The 19,808-nt window shown below is 43.0% G+C and overlaps 1 protein-coding gene across 1 annotated transcript in view; it reads right to left on the reverse strand.

The window, feature by feature from the left end:
* abhd17c (abhydrolase domain containing 17C, depalmitoylase) overlaps window positions 1–18,302 on the reverse strand; it is a 37,215-nt gene extending 18,913 nt beyond the window's left edge. The window contains exon 1 of the mRNA XM_031812523.1: window positions 17,389–18,302. Within this exon, the coding sequence (XP_031668383.1) occupies window positions 17,389–17,873 (485 nt within the window). The 5' untranslated portion in view covers window positions 17,874–18,302. The remainder of the gene's footprint in view (window positions 1–17,388) is intronic.
* Window positions 18,303–19,808: the final 1,506 nt, after the last annotated feature.

Here is a 19,808-nt window from a genome sequence, read left to right on the forward strand (position 1 = left end):
ACAGTAGACTAATCATCATAGCATGCCAAATATAGACTTCAAATCAACCTTCTTAACCTTGAAGTCAAAAAGCCAGCACCGAGTTGAGCTCGAGCATTCACTAGAACCAGATGAAGAGTGAGTTAACAGGTAGCAGAAATAATGAAAGCAAGCCCTAAGTGCCTTGGACATGAACTAAAAGAGTGTTTTGTGTCGCGAGAGAAGGGTGTTAGCGAGATAAGGCGCCTAATATACAGTAGTCTTCATTTTGCGAAACGGCTCATGGGAGCCAAAACAAACATTTCCAGATGTTCAGGCAGAAACTTCCCTCCGGTTGCCAGTCTTTACAGTTTACCCTGAAAACACCCCAGCTCTGAGGTGAATTAAATCCTCAGACTGGACTTGAAACATCACAAAACCAAACTTGTTGTGGAAATACAACTGCAAATACCAGCTCACCCATACTAGTGAATTTCTTTGGTGTTTTCTATCACAATACATCATATGTTTAATTGGAAGAATCGTTTGTTAGAAGAAGTTGGAGTTGAGCACTTTTGTTTGAAGAGAGGATCTTATTGGTTGTTATTCAGAGCATCCAGCCTAAGAATTTAGCAAATTCCAGGCGTGCATCTCAAGTAGTTTACTCTCGTTTTCTCGTCTCCTTGCCTTCATTTGTACTCATGCGAATTCCAAGTAGACATTACCAACAATACTTTCAACCTTCAAATTGTCAGATGAAGGAGAAGATGAGGAGAGGAAGCCACTTTAAACCATGATGCAGCCTACAGTGTGTGCAGATGTGTTCAGAGAACATTTCCAAGGATGTAAGCTCTGTGGAGAGGACAAAGGGGCAAGGGCCTCGGGTATTCTTCAGTACAGACAATTTAATTTGAACTTCTGATGACATTTAGCGAGACCTAGCCTTGGCATTCTACAAGCCCATTCGCCGCTCTCAATGCATTAATAATGAATGTGAGAATTTACTTTTTTAATTTCCTACCATTTTGTCCTTTCCTGTATATTGGCTGTTTTTGTTTTCTTTGTGTTGTCGTAATTGAGTTATTTGATTCTTTACAATAGTTATTCCCTGTATCTGGGTTTTAGCCACGTTTCAGCCTATTGCCCTGTGTTTCCATCTAGCTACTCATCTTATGCGCCAATTGTCATTCATTGTCCCCATGTCTTATTTAAGACTAATAAATATATTACCAGGTTATCACATGCCGGGTTAAAGATACTCATTAACAACTTGTTAAACAGCATGAGTAGTATTCTCTTAGGAAGACAGAGGAGGTTCACAACTGGTCAGGTCATATGTCCATGGATGCCTGAGGCACTGGGATGGACAGCCTGAGGAGAGGTGAGAGAAGAGGAGAGATGTCCATGGATGCCTGAGGCACTGAGGTGGACAGCCTGAGGAGAGGTGAGAGAAGAGGAGAGATGTCCATCAGTGGGAGGCACAGGAGTGTGAGGTCTTTACTCATGTCATGATTCAAACGATTCACTGGAAAACAGCCTGGCAGAGACCACCTAGACAGATCTGACAACTGGTCACAGGCTGTGGAGAATGCACAGAAATGAGGCACAAAGGCCCATCAACATCTAGGCTCAAACCATACGCAACTGGTCAACTCCACCCCGTGGGGCGGAAGGGTGCTGCATTGAAACTGATACTCACCCCCCGTGGGGCAGAAGGGTACTGCATTGAAACTGATATTCCACCCCCGTGGGGCAGAAGGGTGCTGCATTGAAACTGATACTCACCCCCCGTGGGGCAGAAGGGTGCTGTGTTGAAACTGATACTCCACCCCCGTGGGGCAGAGGGTACTGCGTTGAAACTGATACTCCACCCCCGTGGGGCAGAAGGGTGCTGTGTTGAAACTGATACTCCACCCCCGTGGGGCAGAGGGTACTGCGTTGAAACTGATACTCCACCCCCGTGGGGCGGAAGGGTGCTGCGTTGAAACTGATACTCCACCCCCGTGGGGCGGAAGGGTGCTGCGTTGAAACTGATACTCCACCCCCGTGGGGCAGACGGGTGCTGTGTTGAAACTGATACTCCACCCCCGTGGGGCGGAAGGGTGCTGTGTTGAAACTGATTCTCCACCCCCGTGGGGCGGAAGGGTGCTGCGTTGAAACTGATACTCCACCGCCATGGGACGGAAGGGTGCTGCATGGTATAGAGGATTTCAGAGTTTCATCTTTTCAAAGGATATCTTTAAGCTAGGCCCTAGAGTTTTCCCATGTCAAGTCACATGGTCTAATAGCCTACAACCTACTAATACTAATAGCCTACAGCATTACCATCAACTGTAACCCAGCCTCTCTTTAGCTTGGCCTGTACTCTACTGTCCAGACTAGAATCTGCTTCTCCCACAGAGCACCAGCCATAGCTATGAGGCTAGCCAGACCACGCCACAGTAAGAAGGGAACAGGGAAGAGACAGGATGAGCATCCTGAGGGAGCATCCTGGTGCTTCACCCACATTGTAACCATTTGGCCTGTTGACCCTATTTGCCTGAAAACAAAAAGGGGCATGGTGTTAAGCCTTAACGCTTGTAGAAAAGGAGCATTAAAAAGCACATCCCCTCTGGAGGATGGAACAACTGGTGTAGGGCTATGCTCTGTCTAGTCCTTAGTATCTGGAGCACTAAGAGACCATGATGCACCACTGAGGGCTTCTGAGAAGACACTGCCAACATGACAGTGAGTGTTTGATTTTGTCCCAAATCCCCATAACATGTCGACAGCTGTGGAGGATTAGAAACTTATATTCCAGACCCCTTTTCTAAATAGTTTTCAATTATTTAGCCGTAATGACTTAATCCCATCGTGGATATGGTTCAATGTTCACATGCTTTATGGGTGAGGAAAAGGGTCAAATTAATTCAGCGGGATTGATAAAGCTAAGCCTCCCACCAATGAATAATTTAGTGCAATGTTATTAGCTGCACGTAAACAGACGTGCAGCATGGGGCTAAGCCTAAATGATGGGGCTGTGTGAGAACTAATGAGCGAGATTAGCATACACTAGCTTGTTTATTGATGTGCATGTTAAGAAAGAAGGAGGGTTCCTCCACAAAACCAGTTGTGACTCTAGAGCTGGTGTAGAGAAGATGTGCATGGCCAGGTGAAGTTTTGACTAGAGCTGGTGTAGAGAAGATGTGCATGGCCAGGTGAAGTTGTGACTAGAGCTGGTGTAGAGAAGATGTGCATGGCCAGGTGAAGTTGTGACTAGAGCTGGTGTAGAGAAGATGTGCATGGCCAGGTGAGGTTGTGACTAAAGCTGGTGTAGAGAAGATGTGCATGGCCAGGTGAAGTTGTGACTAGAGCTGGTGTAGAGAAGATGTGCATGGCCAGGTGAGGTTGTGACTAAAGCTGGTGTAGAGAAGATGTGCATGGCCAGGTGAGGTTGTGACTAGAGCTGGTGTAGAGTAGATGTGCATGGCCAGGTGAAGTTGTCTCTAGAGCTGGTGTAGAGAAGATGTGACTCTAGAGCTGGTGTAGAGAAGATGTGCATGGCAACAATAACATGGCACGACGTCTTGGAAACGTTGAGCAGGCCAAGGGGACAAACCTATCTGGAATGAAATGCGGTGTGTTACTAGGCAGGGTATGGCATCCACAGGACTTTATATTACTGTACCCGAGGACAGATTAATGGGGTGGGTGACCTCATTTATAAAGCAGCTCCTCTGGTAATCCGGACAAACATATCACACCTGCCTGCAGAGCATTACCAAGGCCAGGGAGGTTGAGGTAGCCCATCGTGTGCTAGCTAGGTAGACCAGTCTAAATCAGAAGGCGTATATTAGTTTACAAGTCTGAAATGGCACCTCATTTCCTATAGTGCACTCCTTTTGGCAGAGCGCCAAGTGACCCAGGCCAACACAAAACTAGTGTACTTGCTCAGGGTTTCCCAAACTCTGTCCTGCCCCCCCCCCCCCCCCCCCGGGGGCACATTTTGGGTTTTGCCCTTCCACTATACAGCTGAATCAAATAATCAAAGCTTGATGAGTTGGTACTTTCTTATCAGTACTTTTAATGCACTGAGTAACCTGCATGTTCAGCTGGCAAAACCCTATGCATTCATGTTCAGAAGGCCTACATAAATTTGGATTCGAATTGATTATAACAGACCAACTCATTTCTGGAAGCTTGGGGATATTGTGCCTGGCCCTTCCCTAGCATTCAACCATCTCCTCTAAATGGGGCAGTAATCTTGTCTCAGGGCATGGGGGAAACCACACTTCATCTATGCCGGGGCACGCCTCTACTCCCGCCAGCGTTACCCCGGCAACAGTGAGGGATGGCAGAGAAAGACAAGTAGTAATAAAAGAATGAAACCAATAAAGGAGGGTTTTTCTGCTTTCTTTTCATTGTCCTCTGATAGCAATGACATTCGAGGAATCTGACATTAATATGAATGTAGCTTGGAGAGAATATTCCGGTGAGCGATGCAAGGTGAGCAGCATCAGGCTCGTCTCACAACACAATGGCGACCTGTCATTCAGGGCAGGTTGTGCAGAAAATACATTTGGGGGGGGGGGTCCTTGCCGGTTATTTTGGCAATACGAGTCACATACAGTGGGGCAAAAACGTATTTAAGTTAGCCACAAATTGTGCATGTTCTCCCACTTAAAAAGATGAGGCCTGTAATGTTCATCATAGGTACACTTCAACTATGACAGACAAAATTAGAAGAAAAAAAAATCCATAAAATCACATTGTAGGATTTTTAATGAATTTATTTGCAAATTATGGTGGAAATAAGTATTTGGTCACCTACAAACAAGCAAGATTTCTGGCTCTCACAGACCTGTAACTTCTTCTTTAAACCTCTTACAGCCACTGAGACGCCAGCGTCTCACCTAGCCAACAGGAAATGGAAATGCATAGTGCCAAATGCTAATAGTACTCAATAAAACTCAAACTTTCATTAAATCACACATGCAGGGTACTCAATTAAAGCTACACTCGTTGTGAATCTAGCCAACATGTCAGATTTTAAAAATGCTTTTCGGTGAAAGCATGAGAAGCTATTATCTGATAGCATGCACCCCCCGAAATACCAGAAGGAGGTGTAAACAAAAGAATTAGCATAGCCGGCGCTACACAAAACGCAGAAATAAAATATAAAACATGCATTACCTTTGACGAGCTTCTTTGTTGGCACTCCAATATGTCCCATAAACATCACAATTGGTTCTTTTTTTCGATTAATTCCGTCCATGTATACCCAAAATGTCCATTTATGAAGCCCTCATGATCCAGAAAAAAACTGCTTTCCAAAACGCAACGTCTTTTTTTAAATTAAAAAAGTTGCCTATAAACTTTGCCAAAAAACTTCAAACTACTTTTGTAAACCAACTTTAGGTATTTGTAAACGTTAATAATCGATCAAATTGATGACGGGGCGATCTGTATTCAATAGCAGCAAGTCAACATATCATGGACGATTTTCTCTCTTTCATAACTATCCACAGTGTACCCCCTGACAGGAAGTGCCTATTCTTCATTTCACCAAGGATTAACTTCAACCCTATTCCCAAGACTGGCGACATCGTGTGGAAGCTGTAGGAACTGTAAACTGGGCACTATCTATTTTCCCTTGACATAGACAATACAGAGACTGGCAGAGGGATATTTTTTTTTTTGGTGAACAGTTTTTCCTTGGGGTTTTGCCTGCTACACACGTTCTGTTATAGTCACAGACATGATTTAACCAGTTTTAGAAACTTCAGTGTTTTCTATCCACACATACTAATCATATGCATATACTATATTCCTGGCATGAGTAGCAGGACGTTGAAATTTTGCACGCTTTTTATCAAAAAGTTGAAAAAAATGCTACTAAGAGGTTTAAGAGGCTCCTCTGTCCTCCACTCATTACCTGTATTAATGGCACCTGTTTGAACTTATCAGTATAAAAGACACCTGTTCACAACCTCAAACAGTCACACTCCAAACTCCACTATGAATGAATAATAGTGTTGTTTGATGTGACAAGGAATGAAAAAGCCATGGAGGCGTTCATAGAATTAGGAATTACAATACTAATAGATTCTCAATGGAGACGTTATTGTGACAAGGTAGGAACCAAATTGTTGGTCAGTGTTTCCCAGGAGAGTGGGACCCTATAATCTTTGGTTACATTAAAATGTTATCTTACTTCATGTAGTTAACATATTCATGCTTTGCCTATTCCCCTCTGATTTATGCCTACACCAGTACAGGTATCAGGCTGTATTAGCTAGCTGCGTTTTCGCTGACTCCGTACATTTAATCTAACTAGAAATTAGCGGCTAACGATTTATTGTAGCCACAACTTGCTAAGCAAAGACAAACTGTTTTCAGACAGTAAGATATACAAACTAGGTGTCATTATAAAGTGCATTTGTGGATTTATATTAAGAAGCGTAGTGGAAAGCAGCATCAGTCATCAACATATTGTTGCATCTGTGCATTGATCATGCAGACTGAAGAGTGAACAGTCAGCAAATGATCTCATGGACGATCAACAACTGCACTCCTTGAGTGACAGGGGGCGGGGTTGGTGAGAGGGAGCGAGACGACTCAAGTAGTGGAGTAAACTATAAAAACTAAGTGGCGTATCACATTTAACAAACACTGAAATATCGTTATAGAAAGTAAAGTAAATACCCAAACCGGTCCGTGCATCAATAGCGGTATACCGTCCAGCCCTAGTATATTGGTCTCATTATGTAGGCTAACCTAGGCCTAGCCTATATAATAGTGCCAACTAACTGCATGGCATACTTCAAGGCAGGGATTCCGAACTACATCTTTTGGTTTTCCCCCCTAACACGACACAGCTGATTCAAATAGTCAAAGCTTGATGAGTTGGTTATTTGAATCAGCTGTGTAGTGCAGGGGCAAAAACCAAAACGTGCACCCTGCTTCAAGGGATAGGCCTACTTCACCACCCACCCCTGTATTAAAGAATGAGATACCTTCACGTATACCTAAAAAACTGTCTCAAGTCAAACAGTGGAAAAGATGGGCACCATTTAATGAAATAATATGGTGCCACTGACAATCTTTCCAATTCAAATGGGACTGAGGCAGCCCCCTTTAAGTCTAAAACCTGCAGACAGACTGATATTTTGGGTTAACAATCCCTTTAAATCAACGGCATCCGAGGGATGTGAAGTCAGTGAGTTACAGGCAGGGTGGTTGGGAGATATGGGCTCTCCTCAGCGGAGGCTTTACAACCACTCAACAGGAATGAGACACCACATCAAGTGAGCCGTTAATGAGCAGTATTGATGAAACCATCTCAATAACTGAACACTAGTCAACTTTGTCCAATTCAAGAGAGTAGCCCGAGGTAGGCCTATTTCATTTCTAAGAAATCAAATTGGTTGTGTGCGTGCGCACGTGTTTGTTTCCAGGCACAATTTTAATGGTTTCCCACCAAATGTGATTAAAAAGATATTGAATAAACATACATCTTTTCCGCAGGTACGCCGGCCACCCCAAAGAGAGGAATGATTAACAGTGTTTTCATGCATGGGCAGGCAGCTCAGGAGGGTCAGGGCATAATGAAATGTTTTCATGTTTAATGCACAAAAGGAGGACTTGTTAAAGGCTCTCCCTTCAATGGCATTCAGACAATCTGTCAAATCCAGTTTTAATTAGAGACATGTTTGGAATGGGAGATGAGATGGCCTGGCTGGAGTACGTGTTATTCTTCTGTGAGCCTATTTTTAATTCATGTTCATTTGAAGGAAGAGGTTCAGCGTGAGGATTATTGATCAGTGTGTGACAGCGACCAAACAAAATGAATTACAGTGTGGAAGTCATTTGTTCTTCTGTAATCATAGCTGTATTACAAAATAAGGCCAAAGAAAGCTCACACAGAGCATTGAATGACGTGAAGTTGGCTGCAACACTGGTAAAGATGCCACACGGTTGGTTGCACTGAACTGATAAGTACAATAAACACAATATAACAAATATGGTGGCAGACCCCCAAGACAGGACGGCAGTGAGGTTTATGATGGAGAAGCTCCTTCCATTACCCATCAGAAGGCAGCGGAATAGAATGCAAATTAAACTAGTTGAAATAGTGGTGGGAAGTAGATAATGACACAGTCCTGCCTACAGGCAGGCAAACATGTATCACTCAAACTGCTGTTTAAGAGAGGAATGATGAAAGGCTTACACAATTGCAAACACACGTGCATTCCTACACTAGGGGACATTATCACCAGGCCGTTGTGACTGAAGGAGGCTTTATCACCAGGCACTGAAGGCAGGCTCTCAATGTGTCACACTGGCTTCTCCTGAAGCACGTCAGGGCAGCAACAGCCCACTTTATAGAGCCATTCATTTGCTCACTCAATTACAGCTGAAATTCTCCTGAAAAGGCTGATTGTGTCAAACAAGTCCAGGGAAACTGGTTTGACACCACTTTGCTTGACAACTGCTGCCAAGCGACAATAGCCCAATAAGAAAAGGTAGCTTGAAAACGGTTGGAAATAACAAAAGGAGCTTGTCCAAGGCCCCTATTCCTTTGTTGAACACTGGTGGTGTGCAGGACTGTGCACAGACCTTTCAGGGGACAGGTGATCAAAATAAAAAGCACCATATAAAAAACATGTTCTTTCAGAATTCATATGTAGAAATGTATAACATACTGTATAAACTGCTTCTGTAGCTAGTTATATTTTAACATTTACAGCCTATTTACATCACACTCACTCATCACAAATTGCAAGCTAGTTCGTTACATTTGAGTCATTTAGCAGACTTACAGGAGCAATTGGAGTTAGGGGGGTTGATCAAGGGCACAGACTGATTTTTCACCAAGTCTGCTCAGTGATTAGAACCAATGACCTCTCTGTTACTGTTACTGACCCAATATTCTTAACCACTACCTGCCACCCAGTGTGGCCCAAAGACATGATTGACATGGGGAAAAGAGGGTAGGCTATCAGCTGAACATTGATGTTGATGACGATGAATGTAAATCTGCTAGTTAGCTAGACCTATAATATTTTTACTGGTTATAATTTATCTTCAATGCTGTTAAATAATATCTTCATAATATAGCCATGATATTTGGTTGGCTGGCTAGTGGCTGGTGTGGATATTTTAGTATATGGTGGATAGCTAGAGTCTAGACCTGTGGTTGGCAAAATGTCTGTGTGTCTGGGGGAGGGGGGGTTCAACTTAATCTTGAAAGTTGTAATAGTAGAATGCAAAATGTTTATTCCTCGACCTAATAAGGATCACAGTTTGAATTGAAAGGCTTTTCTACTTGGCTTTGAACTGGTAAAGACTCACACTTGAGTGATCAAGCCTGGAGTCACTTAAATGTAGCCTATAGAATGAACCGATTTCATTAACACAGCTTATATTTCACAATTTTTAGGGACACTAATGGTTCCAAGAAAATGCAGAGTAATATATTAAAATATTCCTAAGAGCTTAATAAGGCTGCAGGGGCAGTATTGAGTAGCTTGGGTGAAAGGTGCCCAGAGTGAAAGGCCTGCTCCTCAGTCACTAATATATGCATATTATTATTAGTATTGATAGAAAACACTCTGAAGTTTCTAAAACTGTTTGAATGATGCCTGTGAGTATAACAGAACTCATATGGCAGGCAAAAACCTGAGAAGAAATCCAAACAGGAAGTGAGAAATTGGTTGATTCCTCTAGACAAAAAGGAATTCTCCGGTTGGAACTTCATTGAAGATTTATGATATAAAAAAACATCGTAATGATTGATTCTATACTTAGTTTGAAATGTTTCTTCGACCTGTAATATAACTTTTTGAAGTTTTTGTCCGAAGTAATGCGCGACCTGCATGAGCGTTTGGATTTGTATACCTAACGAGCTAACAAAAGTAGCTACGTGGACATAAATAACGGACATTATCGAACAAATCAAGCATTTATTGTGGAACTAGGATTCCTGGGAGTGCATTCTGATGAAGATCATCGAAGGGAATATTTATCATGTAATTTCTGGTTTCTGTTGACTACAACATGGCGGCTAATTTGATTATTTTTCTGAGCGCCGTCTCAGAGCATTGCATGGTTAGTTTTTTTTATTTATTGATTTGTTTAAAAAAAAAAATATCTGACACAGCGGTTGCATTAAGGAGAGGTATGTCTATAATTCCATGTGTATAACTTGTATTATCATCTACATTTATGATGAGTATTTCTGTTGAATCGATGTGGTTATACAAAAATCACTGGATGTTTTTGGAACTAGTCAACGTAACGCACCAATGTAAACTCAGATTTTTTTTATATAAATATGAACTTTATCAAACAAAACATACATGTATTGTGTAACATGAAGTCCTATGAGTGTCATCTGATGAAGATCAAAGGTTAGTGATTAATTTTCTCTATTTGTGCTTTTTGTGACTCCTATCTTTGACTGGAAAAATGGCTGTGTTTATTCTGTGGCTTGGTGGTGACCTAACAATCGTTTGTGGTGCTTTCGCTGTAAAGCATATTTCAAATCGGACACTGTGGTGGGATTAACAACAAGAGTACCTTTAAAACGGTAAAATGTATGTTTGAGGAATTTTTATGAGATGTGTTTGTTTTTTTATTTGACGCCCTGCACTTTCACTGGCTGTTGTCATATCAATCCCGTTAAAGTTCTTAACACACATTGTGAGATTGGTCAGCTAGTGAAATGAGGGATGCACGATATATCGTGAACATATCGGAATCGGACGATATTAGCTAAAAATGCCACAATCAGCATCGGCCCGATGTCTAGTTTAACGGAGATATGCAAAACCGATGTCAAAGCTGACGTGCATACCTAGATAACGTAATGACGCCACGAAAAACACAGTCCTACACATAACAAAATCAGAAAAATACTAAGCACAGACTTCCAACAACTAAACAAGTTCAAGTCGAGCAGTCATTTGAAAGAGTAAGGAAATTTCAGCGAGACAAGTCAAAGGCAAAATCCATTAACGCCAAGATAACGGAATTAATTTCCCTTGACAATCAACCGTTCTGTCGTGGATGATGAAGGCTTTCGCCTACTGGTCGAGCCCCGGTACACACTACCAAGTAGGCGCTATTTTTCCAGATGTTGCCCTACCAGAGTTACACAGTATTGTTGAAACTCACATCTATGAGTTACTTGCCATGTTACTGCCATTAGCTTCACGGCTGACATTTGGACCAGCGATGTCAGCCCCATGAGCATGCCGAGTCTGACAGCAACAGTGGGACGACAAGGATTTCGTACTGAGGAAAGTCGTATTGCATGCTCAAGAATGTGCTGGTTCTCATACCACTGCTGCCATTTCAATGGCTTTTGGGAACATGTTTGAAACATGAACACACTCCTAGTGCCATTCGAACGGACTCAAGAAATAAGCTAATCAACTGCGTATGTAGCAGACGGGATACCCTCTGTCATGGCATTGAAAGGCCTGCTCAACAAAACCCCACAGTCTGTATCGGCAGTTAAAACTTGCAAAAGTACTCGAGGCTGTGAACAAGCGATTCGGTGGCATTCTCTATGAGCCTCTTTACTGTGTCGTCACCCTGCTTGATGCTAGGTACAAGGACCTCTACTTCGACGCACACAAGAAACAGGGTTTACGTGGAATGTTAGACACAGCTGCACAAGATGGAAACGGACACTGAAAGTGGGCACCGAGGAAGAGAGGCCACAGACAGACAGAGCTGAAACTTCACTGCTTGACAGGTATGATGAAATCCTGGTTGTGACCGAACAAATGAACAATGAAACAGCACAGCAAGTAAGTAAAAGGAGGTTTTGATTATGTTTTACTGGTAAAGGGGACATATGTAAATGCCAACAAAATAACTTTTTGGTCAGTGTGTGTGTGTGTTTCAACTATTTAAACTGCACTAGAATGCTTAAAGGCAGCTACAATTGTAAATTTAGGTATAGTTTTTTTGGAAAGGAAAATATTGGATATCGGTATGTCATATCGGTGCATCACTAAGTGAACCACTATGCATTCAAAGTGTATCTAACCTCATCTCACTACACAGTTTGACGAACATATGTCAGCAGTTCCAAAGTAACCTATAGGCAGTATTCATTTCAAACTCACTGCCCAGCGCAGGTGGGAAGCTGGTGCCTGCGATGAGGACAAGCGAGTGGTGACAGAAGGGAGGGGACTTTTATCAAGATTAATGAGTTCATGAGAAAGTATCTAGTTTGACAGGCAATGTGTTGCATTTCAAATTGAGAAAAGAGACTAAAAATAAAATGTTAAAAGTAATTACAACAATTAAAAAGGGCACTTCTTGCATAGGAGGGCAGATGCTCCGGCACCCCTTGTATTTGGATTGTTTTCATTTCACCTTTATTTAACCAGGTAGGCTAGTTGAGAACACCTTTATTTAACCAGGTAGGCTAGTTGAGAACACCTTTATTTAACCAGGTAGGCTAGTTGAGAACACCTTTATTTAACCAGGTAGGCTAGTTGAGAACAAGTTCTCATTTACAACTGTGACCTGGCCAAGATAAAGCAAAGCAGTTCAACACATACAACACAGAGATGCACGTGGAATAAACAAACATACAGTCAATAATACAGTAGAAAAAGTCTATATACAGTGAGTGCAAATGAGGTAAGATAAGGGAGTTAAGGCAATAAATAGGCCATAGTGGCGAAGTAATTACAATATATCAATTAAACACTGGAGTGATAGATGTGCAAGTATAGATACTGGGGTGAAAAGGAGCTAAAAATATATATAAATACAGTATGGGGGCGAGGTAGTCGGATGGGCTATGTACAGGTGCATTGATCTGTGAGCTGCTCTGACAGCTGGTGCTGAAAGTTAGTGAGGGAGATATGAGTCTCCAGCTTTAGTGATTTTTGCAGTTCGTTCCAGTCATTGGCAGCAGAGAACTGGAAGTGAAGGTGGCCAAAGGAGGAATTGGCTTTGGGGGTGAACAGTGAAATATACCTGCTGGATCACGTGCTACGGGTGGGTGCTGCTATCGTGAAAAGTGAGCAGAGATAAGGCGGGGCTTTACCTAGCAAAGACTTGTAGATGACCTGGAGCCAGTGGGTTTGGCGACGAGTATGAAGCGAGGGCCAGCCAACAAGAGCGTACAGGTCGCAGTGGTGGGTAGTATATGGGGCTTTGGTGACAAAACGGATGGCACTGTGATAGACTGCATCCAGATTGTTGAGTAGAGTGTTGGAGGCTATTTTGTAAATGATATCGCCAAAGTCGAGGATCGGTAGGATGGTCAGTTTTACGAGGGTATGTTTGGCAGCATGAGTGAAGGATGCTTTGTTGCGAAATAGGAAGCCGATTCTAGATTTAATTTTGGATTGGAGATGCTTAATGTGAGTCTGGAAGGAGTTTACAGTCTAGTCAGACACCTAGGTATTTGTAGTTGTCCACATATTCTAAGTCAGAACCGTCCAGAGTAGTGATGCTGGACGGGTGGTTAGGTGCGAAGCTTGTCTGGAGGCTTGTTAACACAGTGTCCAAAGAAAGGCCAGAGGTATACAGAATGGTGTTGTCTGCGTAGAGTTGGATCAGAGAATCACCAACAGCAAGAGCGACATCATTGATGTATACAGAGTCTGCCTGAGGATTGAACCCTGTGGCACCCCATAGAGACTGCAAGAGGTCCGGACAACTGGCCCTCCGATTTGACACACTGAACTCTATCAGAGAAGTCGTTGGTGAACCAGACGAGGCAGTCATTTGAGAAACCAAGGCTGTTGAGTCTGTTGATAAGAATGTGGTGATTGACAGAGTCGAAAGCCTTGGCCAGGTCGATGAATACGGCTGCAAAGTATTGTCTCTTATCGATGGTGGTTATGATATCGTTTAGGACCTTGAGCATGGCTGAGGTGCATCCATGACCAGCTCTGAAACCAGATTGCATAGCAGAGAAGGTACGGTGGGATTCGAAATGGTCGGTATTCTGTTAACTTGGCTTTCGAAGACCTTAGAAAGGCAGGGTAGGATGGATATAGGTCTGTAGCAATGTGGGTCTAGAGTGTCTCCCTCTTTGAATATGACCGGCAGCTTTCCAATCTTTGGGAATCTCAGACGATACGAACAAGAGGTTGAACAAGCTAGTAATAGAGGTTGCAACAATTTCAGCAGATCATTTTAGAAAGAGAGGGTCCAGATTGTCTTGCCCAGCTGATTTGTAGGGGTCCAGATTTTGCAGCTCTTTCAGAACATCAGCTATCTGGATTTGGGTGAAGGAGAAATGGGGGAGGTTTGGGCGAGTTGCAGTGGGGGGGTGCAGGGCTGTTGACTGGGGTAGGGGTAGCCAGGTGGAACGCATGGCCTTAGCTTTCCTAACTGCCTGTGTATATTGGTTCCTAACTTCCCTGAAAAGTTGCATATCAAGGGGGTTTTCTTCGACACAAAAGCCTAATATAAAAGGAGCCAGCCAAACTGATCCCTGGCCTTGACCCTATCCCAATGTGAAAGGAGCCAGCCAAACTGATCCCAGGCCTTGACCCTACCCCAATGTGAAAGGAGCCAGCCAAACTGATCCCATCCCAATGTGAAAGGAGCCAGCCAAACTGATCCCTGGCCTTGACCCTATCCCAATGTGAAAGGAGCCAGCCAAACTGATCCCTGGCCTTGACCCTATCCCAATGTGAAAGGAGCCAGCCAAACTGATCCCTGGCCTTGACCCTATCCCAATGTGAAAGGAGCCAGCCAAACTGATCCCTGGCCTTGACCCTATCCCAATGTGAAAGGAGCCAGTAGTGAAACCTTAAGAGCTGAGAAAAGTTTAAGACACTGCTTCACTGCTCAACCTTTCACACCGTCTCCTGGTGTTGTTGTTTCCTTCATAAACAACCCTGGTGTGAGTGGTCCAGTTATGGTGGGAGAGGTTCCCAGTTTCCAACATACTATTCATTAGACAATTTATTTTCTCACTTGCTCCTTCTACCTGAAGTGTGGACTCGTTCTATCCCCCTCTCTAGCTAGGTTTCCATGCGAATATTCAAAACTCCAAATGAAAAAAAGATGCACATCTTCCCCACCAGTGGTGAGCCACCAAACTGACTTTTTGCTGATGACAGTGCACACAAAATTTACTTTTTTTTGCTTTACTTTTCATGTACCAAATAATAGCTGTCAGGAAAACTGTTGAGTTAAATAGTAAATGTGTCTACTCTGGTCTTGGCACATGTGCTCTAGCCAACCACTCTCTAGCCAACCACTCACAGTGCAGGTAGGCCGTGCGGGTGGGCCGTGCGGGTAGGCTAACCTACTGAGATTATGGACAAGACTAAGACTAAGAGCGAGAATATTTTTTGTCAACGGCAGTTAAGCGTCGACCATGTTCCTAGAAGACTCTTGATATTTATTGGAAAACAGCATCAACCTGATCACTGGCACTTTCACCAGCCTGTGAAGTTCATCTGCAGCCTAATACACTGCATGGTTTCCCCGAGTTGTAGCGGGAGGACCACACACACCATATAATCGCGTCACTTCGATATGGTTATTATAACAATATATCAGCACTTCTACTGCCATTTCTCGCATAACTAATTTTACGGACAAAAAGATCAAACCATGTCGAGCGAACAAATTTGGCATTTATCAAAATTGTACCAAAACTTCCTGTGTCCATAACAGCTGTCCTGATTTTGTTTTATACGGTAGGACTTTACTTGCAGAAAAACTGTCTATAAACGTGGTAAATGACAAAGCATTTGGCTGGAGGGAGTTTCCATCATAGCCCTTACACCAGTACATTACTTCCATTACTTTTCATCCATGCACACTTTTGGGGAATAGGCAGAGGAACAAAATAACGGTTTTGTCTGTTTTCTGGTGGATATTCATTAAGACTAGCGACATGGCTGCCTATAAGTTTCTGCTTTATCCAACCACTGTCGTTGTCTTGAATATTGAATGTGGAACTGAAAAGGAGCCGGCATCAGAGTTGCACCAGGCCTCCTTTACTTCCTACTTAATTTGGGAGTTAAGTCCCATGGGCAGCACCTAGACATCAGTGGAGGCTGCTGAGGGGAGGGTGGCTTATAATATTGGAAACCATGTGTTTGATACCATTCCACTGCTTCCACTCCAGCCTTTACCACAAGCCTGTCCTCCCCAATTAAGATGCCACCAGCCTCCTGTGCTGGGCATAGGCCTGCATTGAAGTGTTATGTGACAGACAGTCACACTATCTGAAACTGAAGGAACCAACAGCCTGTCAGAATAAAGAGCAAGTAAACAAGGAAAGGAAGCTGGGAGTTGGCGGTTGTCTCTCTGTAATCTAGCTACTAAAATGACACAGCTCGCCAGGCAGTCCGTCCTGCCCCTGCCATAAGCATCTCATAGCTGGGCTAGTAAGCTAGTGTCATCTGCTATGGCTAGTTTATAACTAAAGCTCTCCATCCTCAGCATAAAGAGGAGACAAGTCAAAACTGTTTTTATGATTTCTGGAAGATCAATGTTTTTGGACTCATTCAGAAGGTTTTACCTGATTAAGTATAAGATGCAAACTATTGTAAATTAATGTTTAAAGTTCCAGTGTGGACTTTTTTCTATTTCACCTTTATTTAACCAGGTAGGCAAGTTGAGAACAAGTTCTCATTTACAATTGCGACCTGGCCAAGATAAAGCAAAGCAGTTCGACACATACAACGACAGAGTTATACATGGAGTAAAACAAACATACAGTCAATAATACCGTATAAACAAGTATATATACGATGTGAGCAAATGAAGTGAGATAAGGGAGGTAAAGGCAAATAAAAGGCCACGGTGGCAAAGTAAATACAATATAGCAAGTAAAACACTGGAATGGTAGATTTGCAGTGGAAGAATGTGCAAAGTAGAAATAAAAATAATGGGGTGCAAAGGAGCAAAATAAATAAATAAAATAAATACAGTAGGGAAAGAGGTAGTTGTTTGGGCTAAATTATAGGTGGGCTATGTACAGGTGCAGTAATCTGTGAGCTGCTCTGACAGTTGGTGCTTCAAGAGAAGTTGTCTGGCCTGCACAGATCATCAAAGTTTAAACATGGAAGCTTCTGGACATGTTTAGAGTAGCATGCCACAAAATCAATTGAATATGTGCGAAGTATCAAATCACTATGCAACTAACTACCACCTAAACGTGTGCACAGAAACTAATGTTAACAGTCCTCTCAGCCATATAAATGAATAGCTAATGCTCTGCTCTCAGCTGTGTAGGCAAATAAAAATAAAAAGCTGTGTAGGCATTTTATAGTGGTTGTCATAGCAACCAAATATGGAGGGCGGGGGGGGGCGGCCATAGAAATGGAGTACAGTTGCTAGCAAACGTTAGCTAACTAACAAAGCCCAATACAATAAACCCAACTAGCTATGTAGCTTGCATGTTAGCTTGTTGATACTGGCTGTATAGGCTAGTGCTATACTCACTTGTTCCTTAGCACCTGCCAGGCAGCCTCGATGTCCGCATACAGGTTCTTTTCTGACGGTTTCCCGCTGCTGACACCGTAGCCCGAATAATCATACGAGAAGACGTTGCAGTTTATCCTCGAACCGAGGCCGATGTAGAAACTGCACATTTGGCCTAAGTCCACTGCGTTACCGTGGGAAAAGAGCAACGTGTACCGGCTGTTGGGTGCGCATCGTACAAACATGCAACCCAGTCGGTTTCCCCGACTGGTTCTGGTGTTGAACACCTCGACAGCGTCCAGTTCGCGTTGGGAGTACTGCCAGTCTGCTCGCTCGGTTAGATGCAGGCTACTCGTCCCGTTAGCATCGGTGTGTACGGAGTACGTGGGTTCGGGAGGGAGAAAGGCTAGTTTGGATGCGATGCGACTGGGACAGGGCGGGCAACAGAATAGCCAGCATAGTTCGCCGAGGGAAAAACCATTCATCCTTGGGCCTTGTTCGGGCATTGAGGCTCGATAGACGCTTTTTCTTTGTAACACCAGCAAATGTATCCAGCTATGTTTTTTTTTTATCTATCTGGTAACAAAATAACATTAAAACAATTCGTAAGGAGCTAAACTAGCTAGCCACCTAGTACTAGCTAGGCTAGTAGCTGGCTAACTGGTTTCTCCTTTGTATAGCTTGGTAGCTAACGTGATTTACAAAACTCAGAAAGACGTTAACATGGTTAACGATTTTTTTTGTGTCTACAGAAGCGATATAACTTGCTTGTTATCATACCATTTCAAAAGGTTGGTCGAAGAATTAAGCTTATGTCAAACGTAAACGTCGAGTTAGCAGGCTAATACAATGTATGCAGCCATATCTTTCAGCAGTAACGCCAAATATAAGATTTCCGGTCAAACCGGATATCCTTTCGCACTTTTTCGTCAAAATCATGTTGATGACAGAACCGTAGTAGCAATAATATGCATATTATATAGTCACTTACTTGAGAGTAGGCTATTATTGAAATATGAGTGTTTTCTCTAATGGATATGCAATCATGCAACAGCTTCGTTCATGCTAGCTACATCAATAGTTTGCCTGAAACCACAGTTTGAATGGAAAGAGTGTTGCTTTTCCTGTAATTGCATCTGAATAAATGCACATTAGTTGTCGATCCATTGGGTTGGAAACAAACATGCAAATTGCTGTGAAAAGAAAACGGACAGTTTAAGGACCAGAAATTTAAATAAGTTTAGAATATTCATTGAGAAAATGGAATGCATGTGAGAATGATAGGTGGCGGTATATGCATCCTGTCAGTTTGGTTGTGATCACCCACCCCCAAATGTTGCTTAATGCTCAGCACTAAAGGATAGTAAATGTCTGACATACAGATTCGAGGTCGGAAAGGGCAGTGAGTAGTGTGGACGAAATGGAGAAAAAGTTGGTGAAGCAACAATATGGGTGTCAGTTCTGATGTTATGGAGCAGGAGGATAATGGTCAATGACCAGAATGGTCAGTAGTGGAAAGACATATGTTACCTTCCCCAGTTTCTGTGTTTTGGATGTTTTGTTTTGTATGTGTTTGTGTGTGTGTATTTCAGGAAGGCTTCCTGGATTTTAAGCAGCTGATTGGTTGGCCCAATCGGTGATTGGAGCTCTGAACACTCCCTCTCTCGTCAGGGGAAACAGCTGTTTTCAATTACCAACTCCTTCTCCAGCTGGATAAAAGCCAGTGTTCCTTTATCAAAAGAAGGGAGCTTCTTTGATGTTCTGTGTTGGTTGTTTCCACAGTGACAGTTATGTTGAAGGTATTTTGTAGCTGCTACTTCTGAGGTAGAGCTTAGTGTTTAAAAAAAAATCCCTATAGGACTCAGTGTTTTTGGTTATTGAAATGTTTCACTTTATGTTAGTAATTATTCTGTGTTTGTTCCCAGGGGGGGAAGAAGGGACCTTGGGAGTGTTTAGGCAAGAGGCCTGCAGGCATACATAACCTGTAGTATTTACTGTCTATGCACACCAGGTAAGACCTGGGCAGACCACCCTCTGTATTTTGGTTAGCGTGCCAGGAGGTGCTAAAAGGTTAGGTAGGAGAGGGGACTGTAACTTTTACTTTCTTTGCTTTGGTTCTGTCGAGCCCCTTTTCCCCCACATGACTGTTTTAAGGAAATAAATTCCCTGTAAACAGTTATATTCTCTGCCTCTCATCCTTACCTGCACCTACAATCACTCCCATGGGGAGTTGAGTTGTAGCAGGGTGTTGTGTGTCCCCCCCCCACCCCCCTCCAAGAGGTGTACATAACAACATGGGAAGAGCGATCATGATACAGAAAGCATTGGAGCATCTAGTAAAGAAAGCATAAAGAGGACCAAAGTAGAAAGCAAGAGTGGTGATGGTGTTAAGACTGCAGGGCCTTACACCCTATCCAACTAACGCCATAGAGAAAGAGGGT

The sequence above is a fragment of the Oncorhynchus kisutch genome, unplaced genomic scaffold, assembly GCF_002021735.2.
Source record: "Oncorhynchus kisutch isolate 150728-3 unplaced genomic scaffold, Okis_V2 Okis03b-Okis08b_hom, whole genome shotgun sequence".
NCBI lineage: Eukaryota > Metazoa > Chordata > Actinopteri > Salmoniformes > Salmonidae > Oncorhynchus > Oncorhynchus kisutch.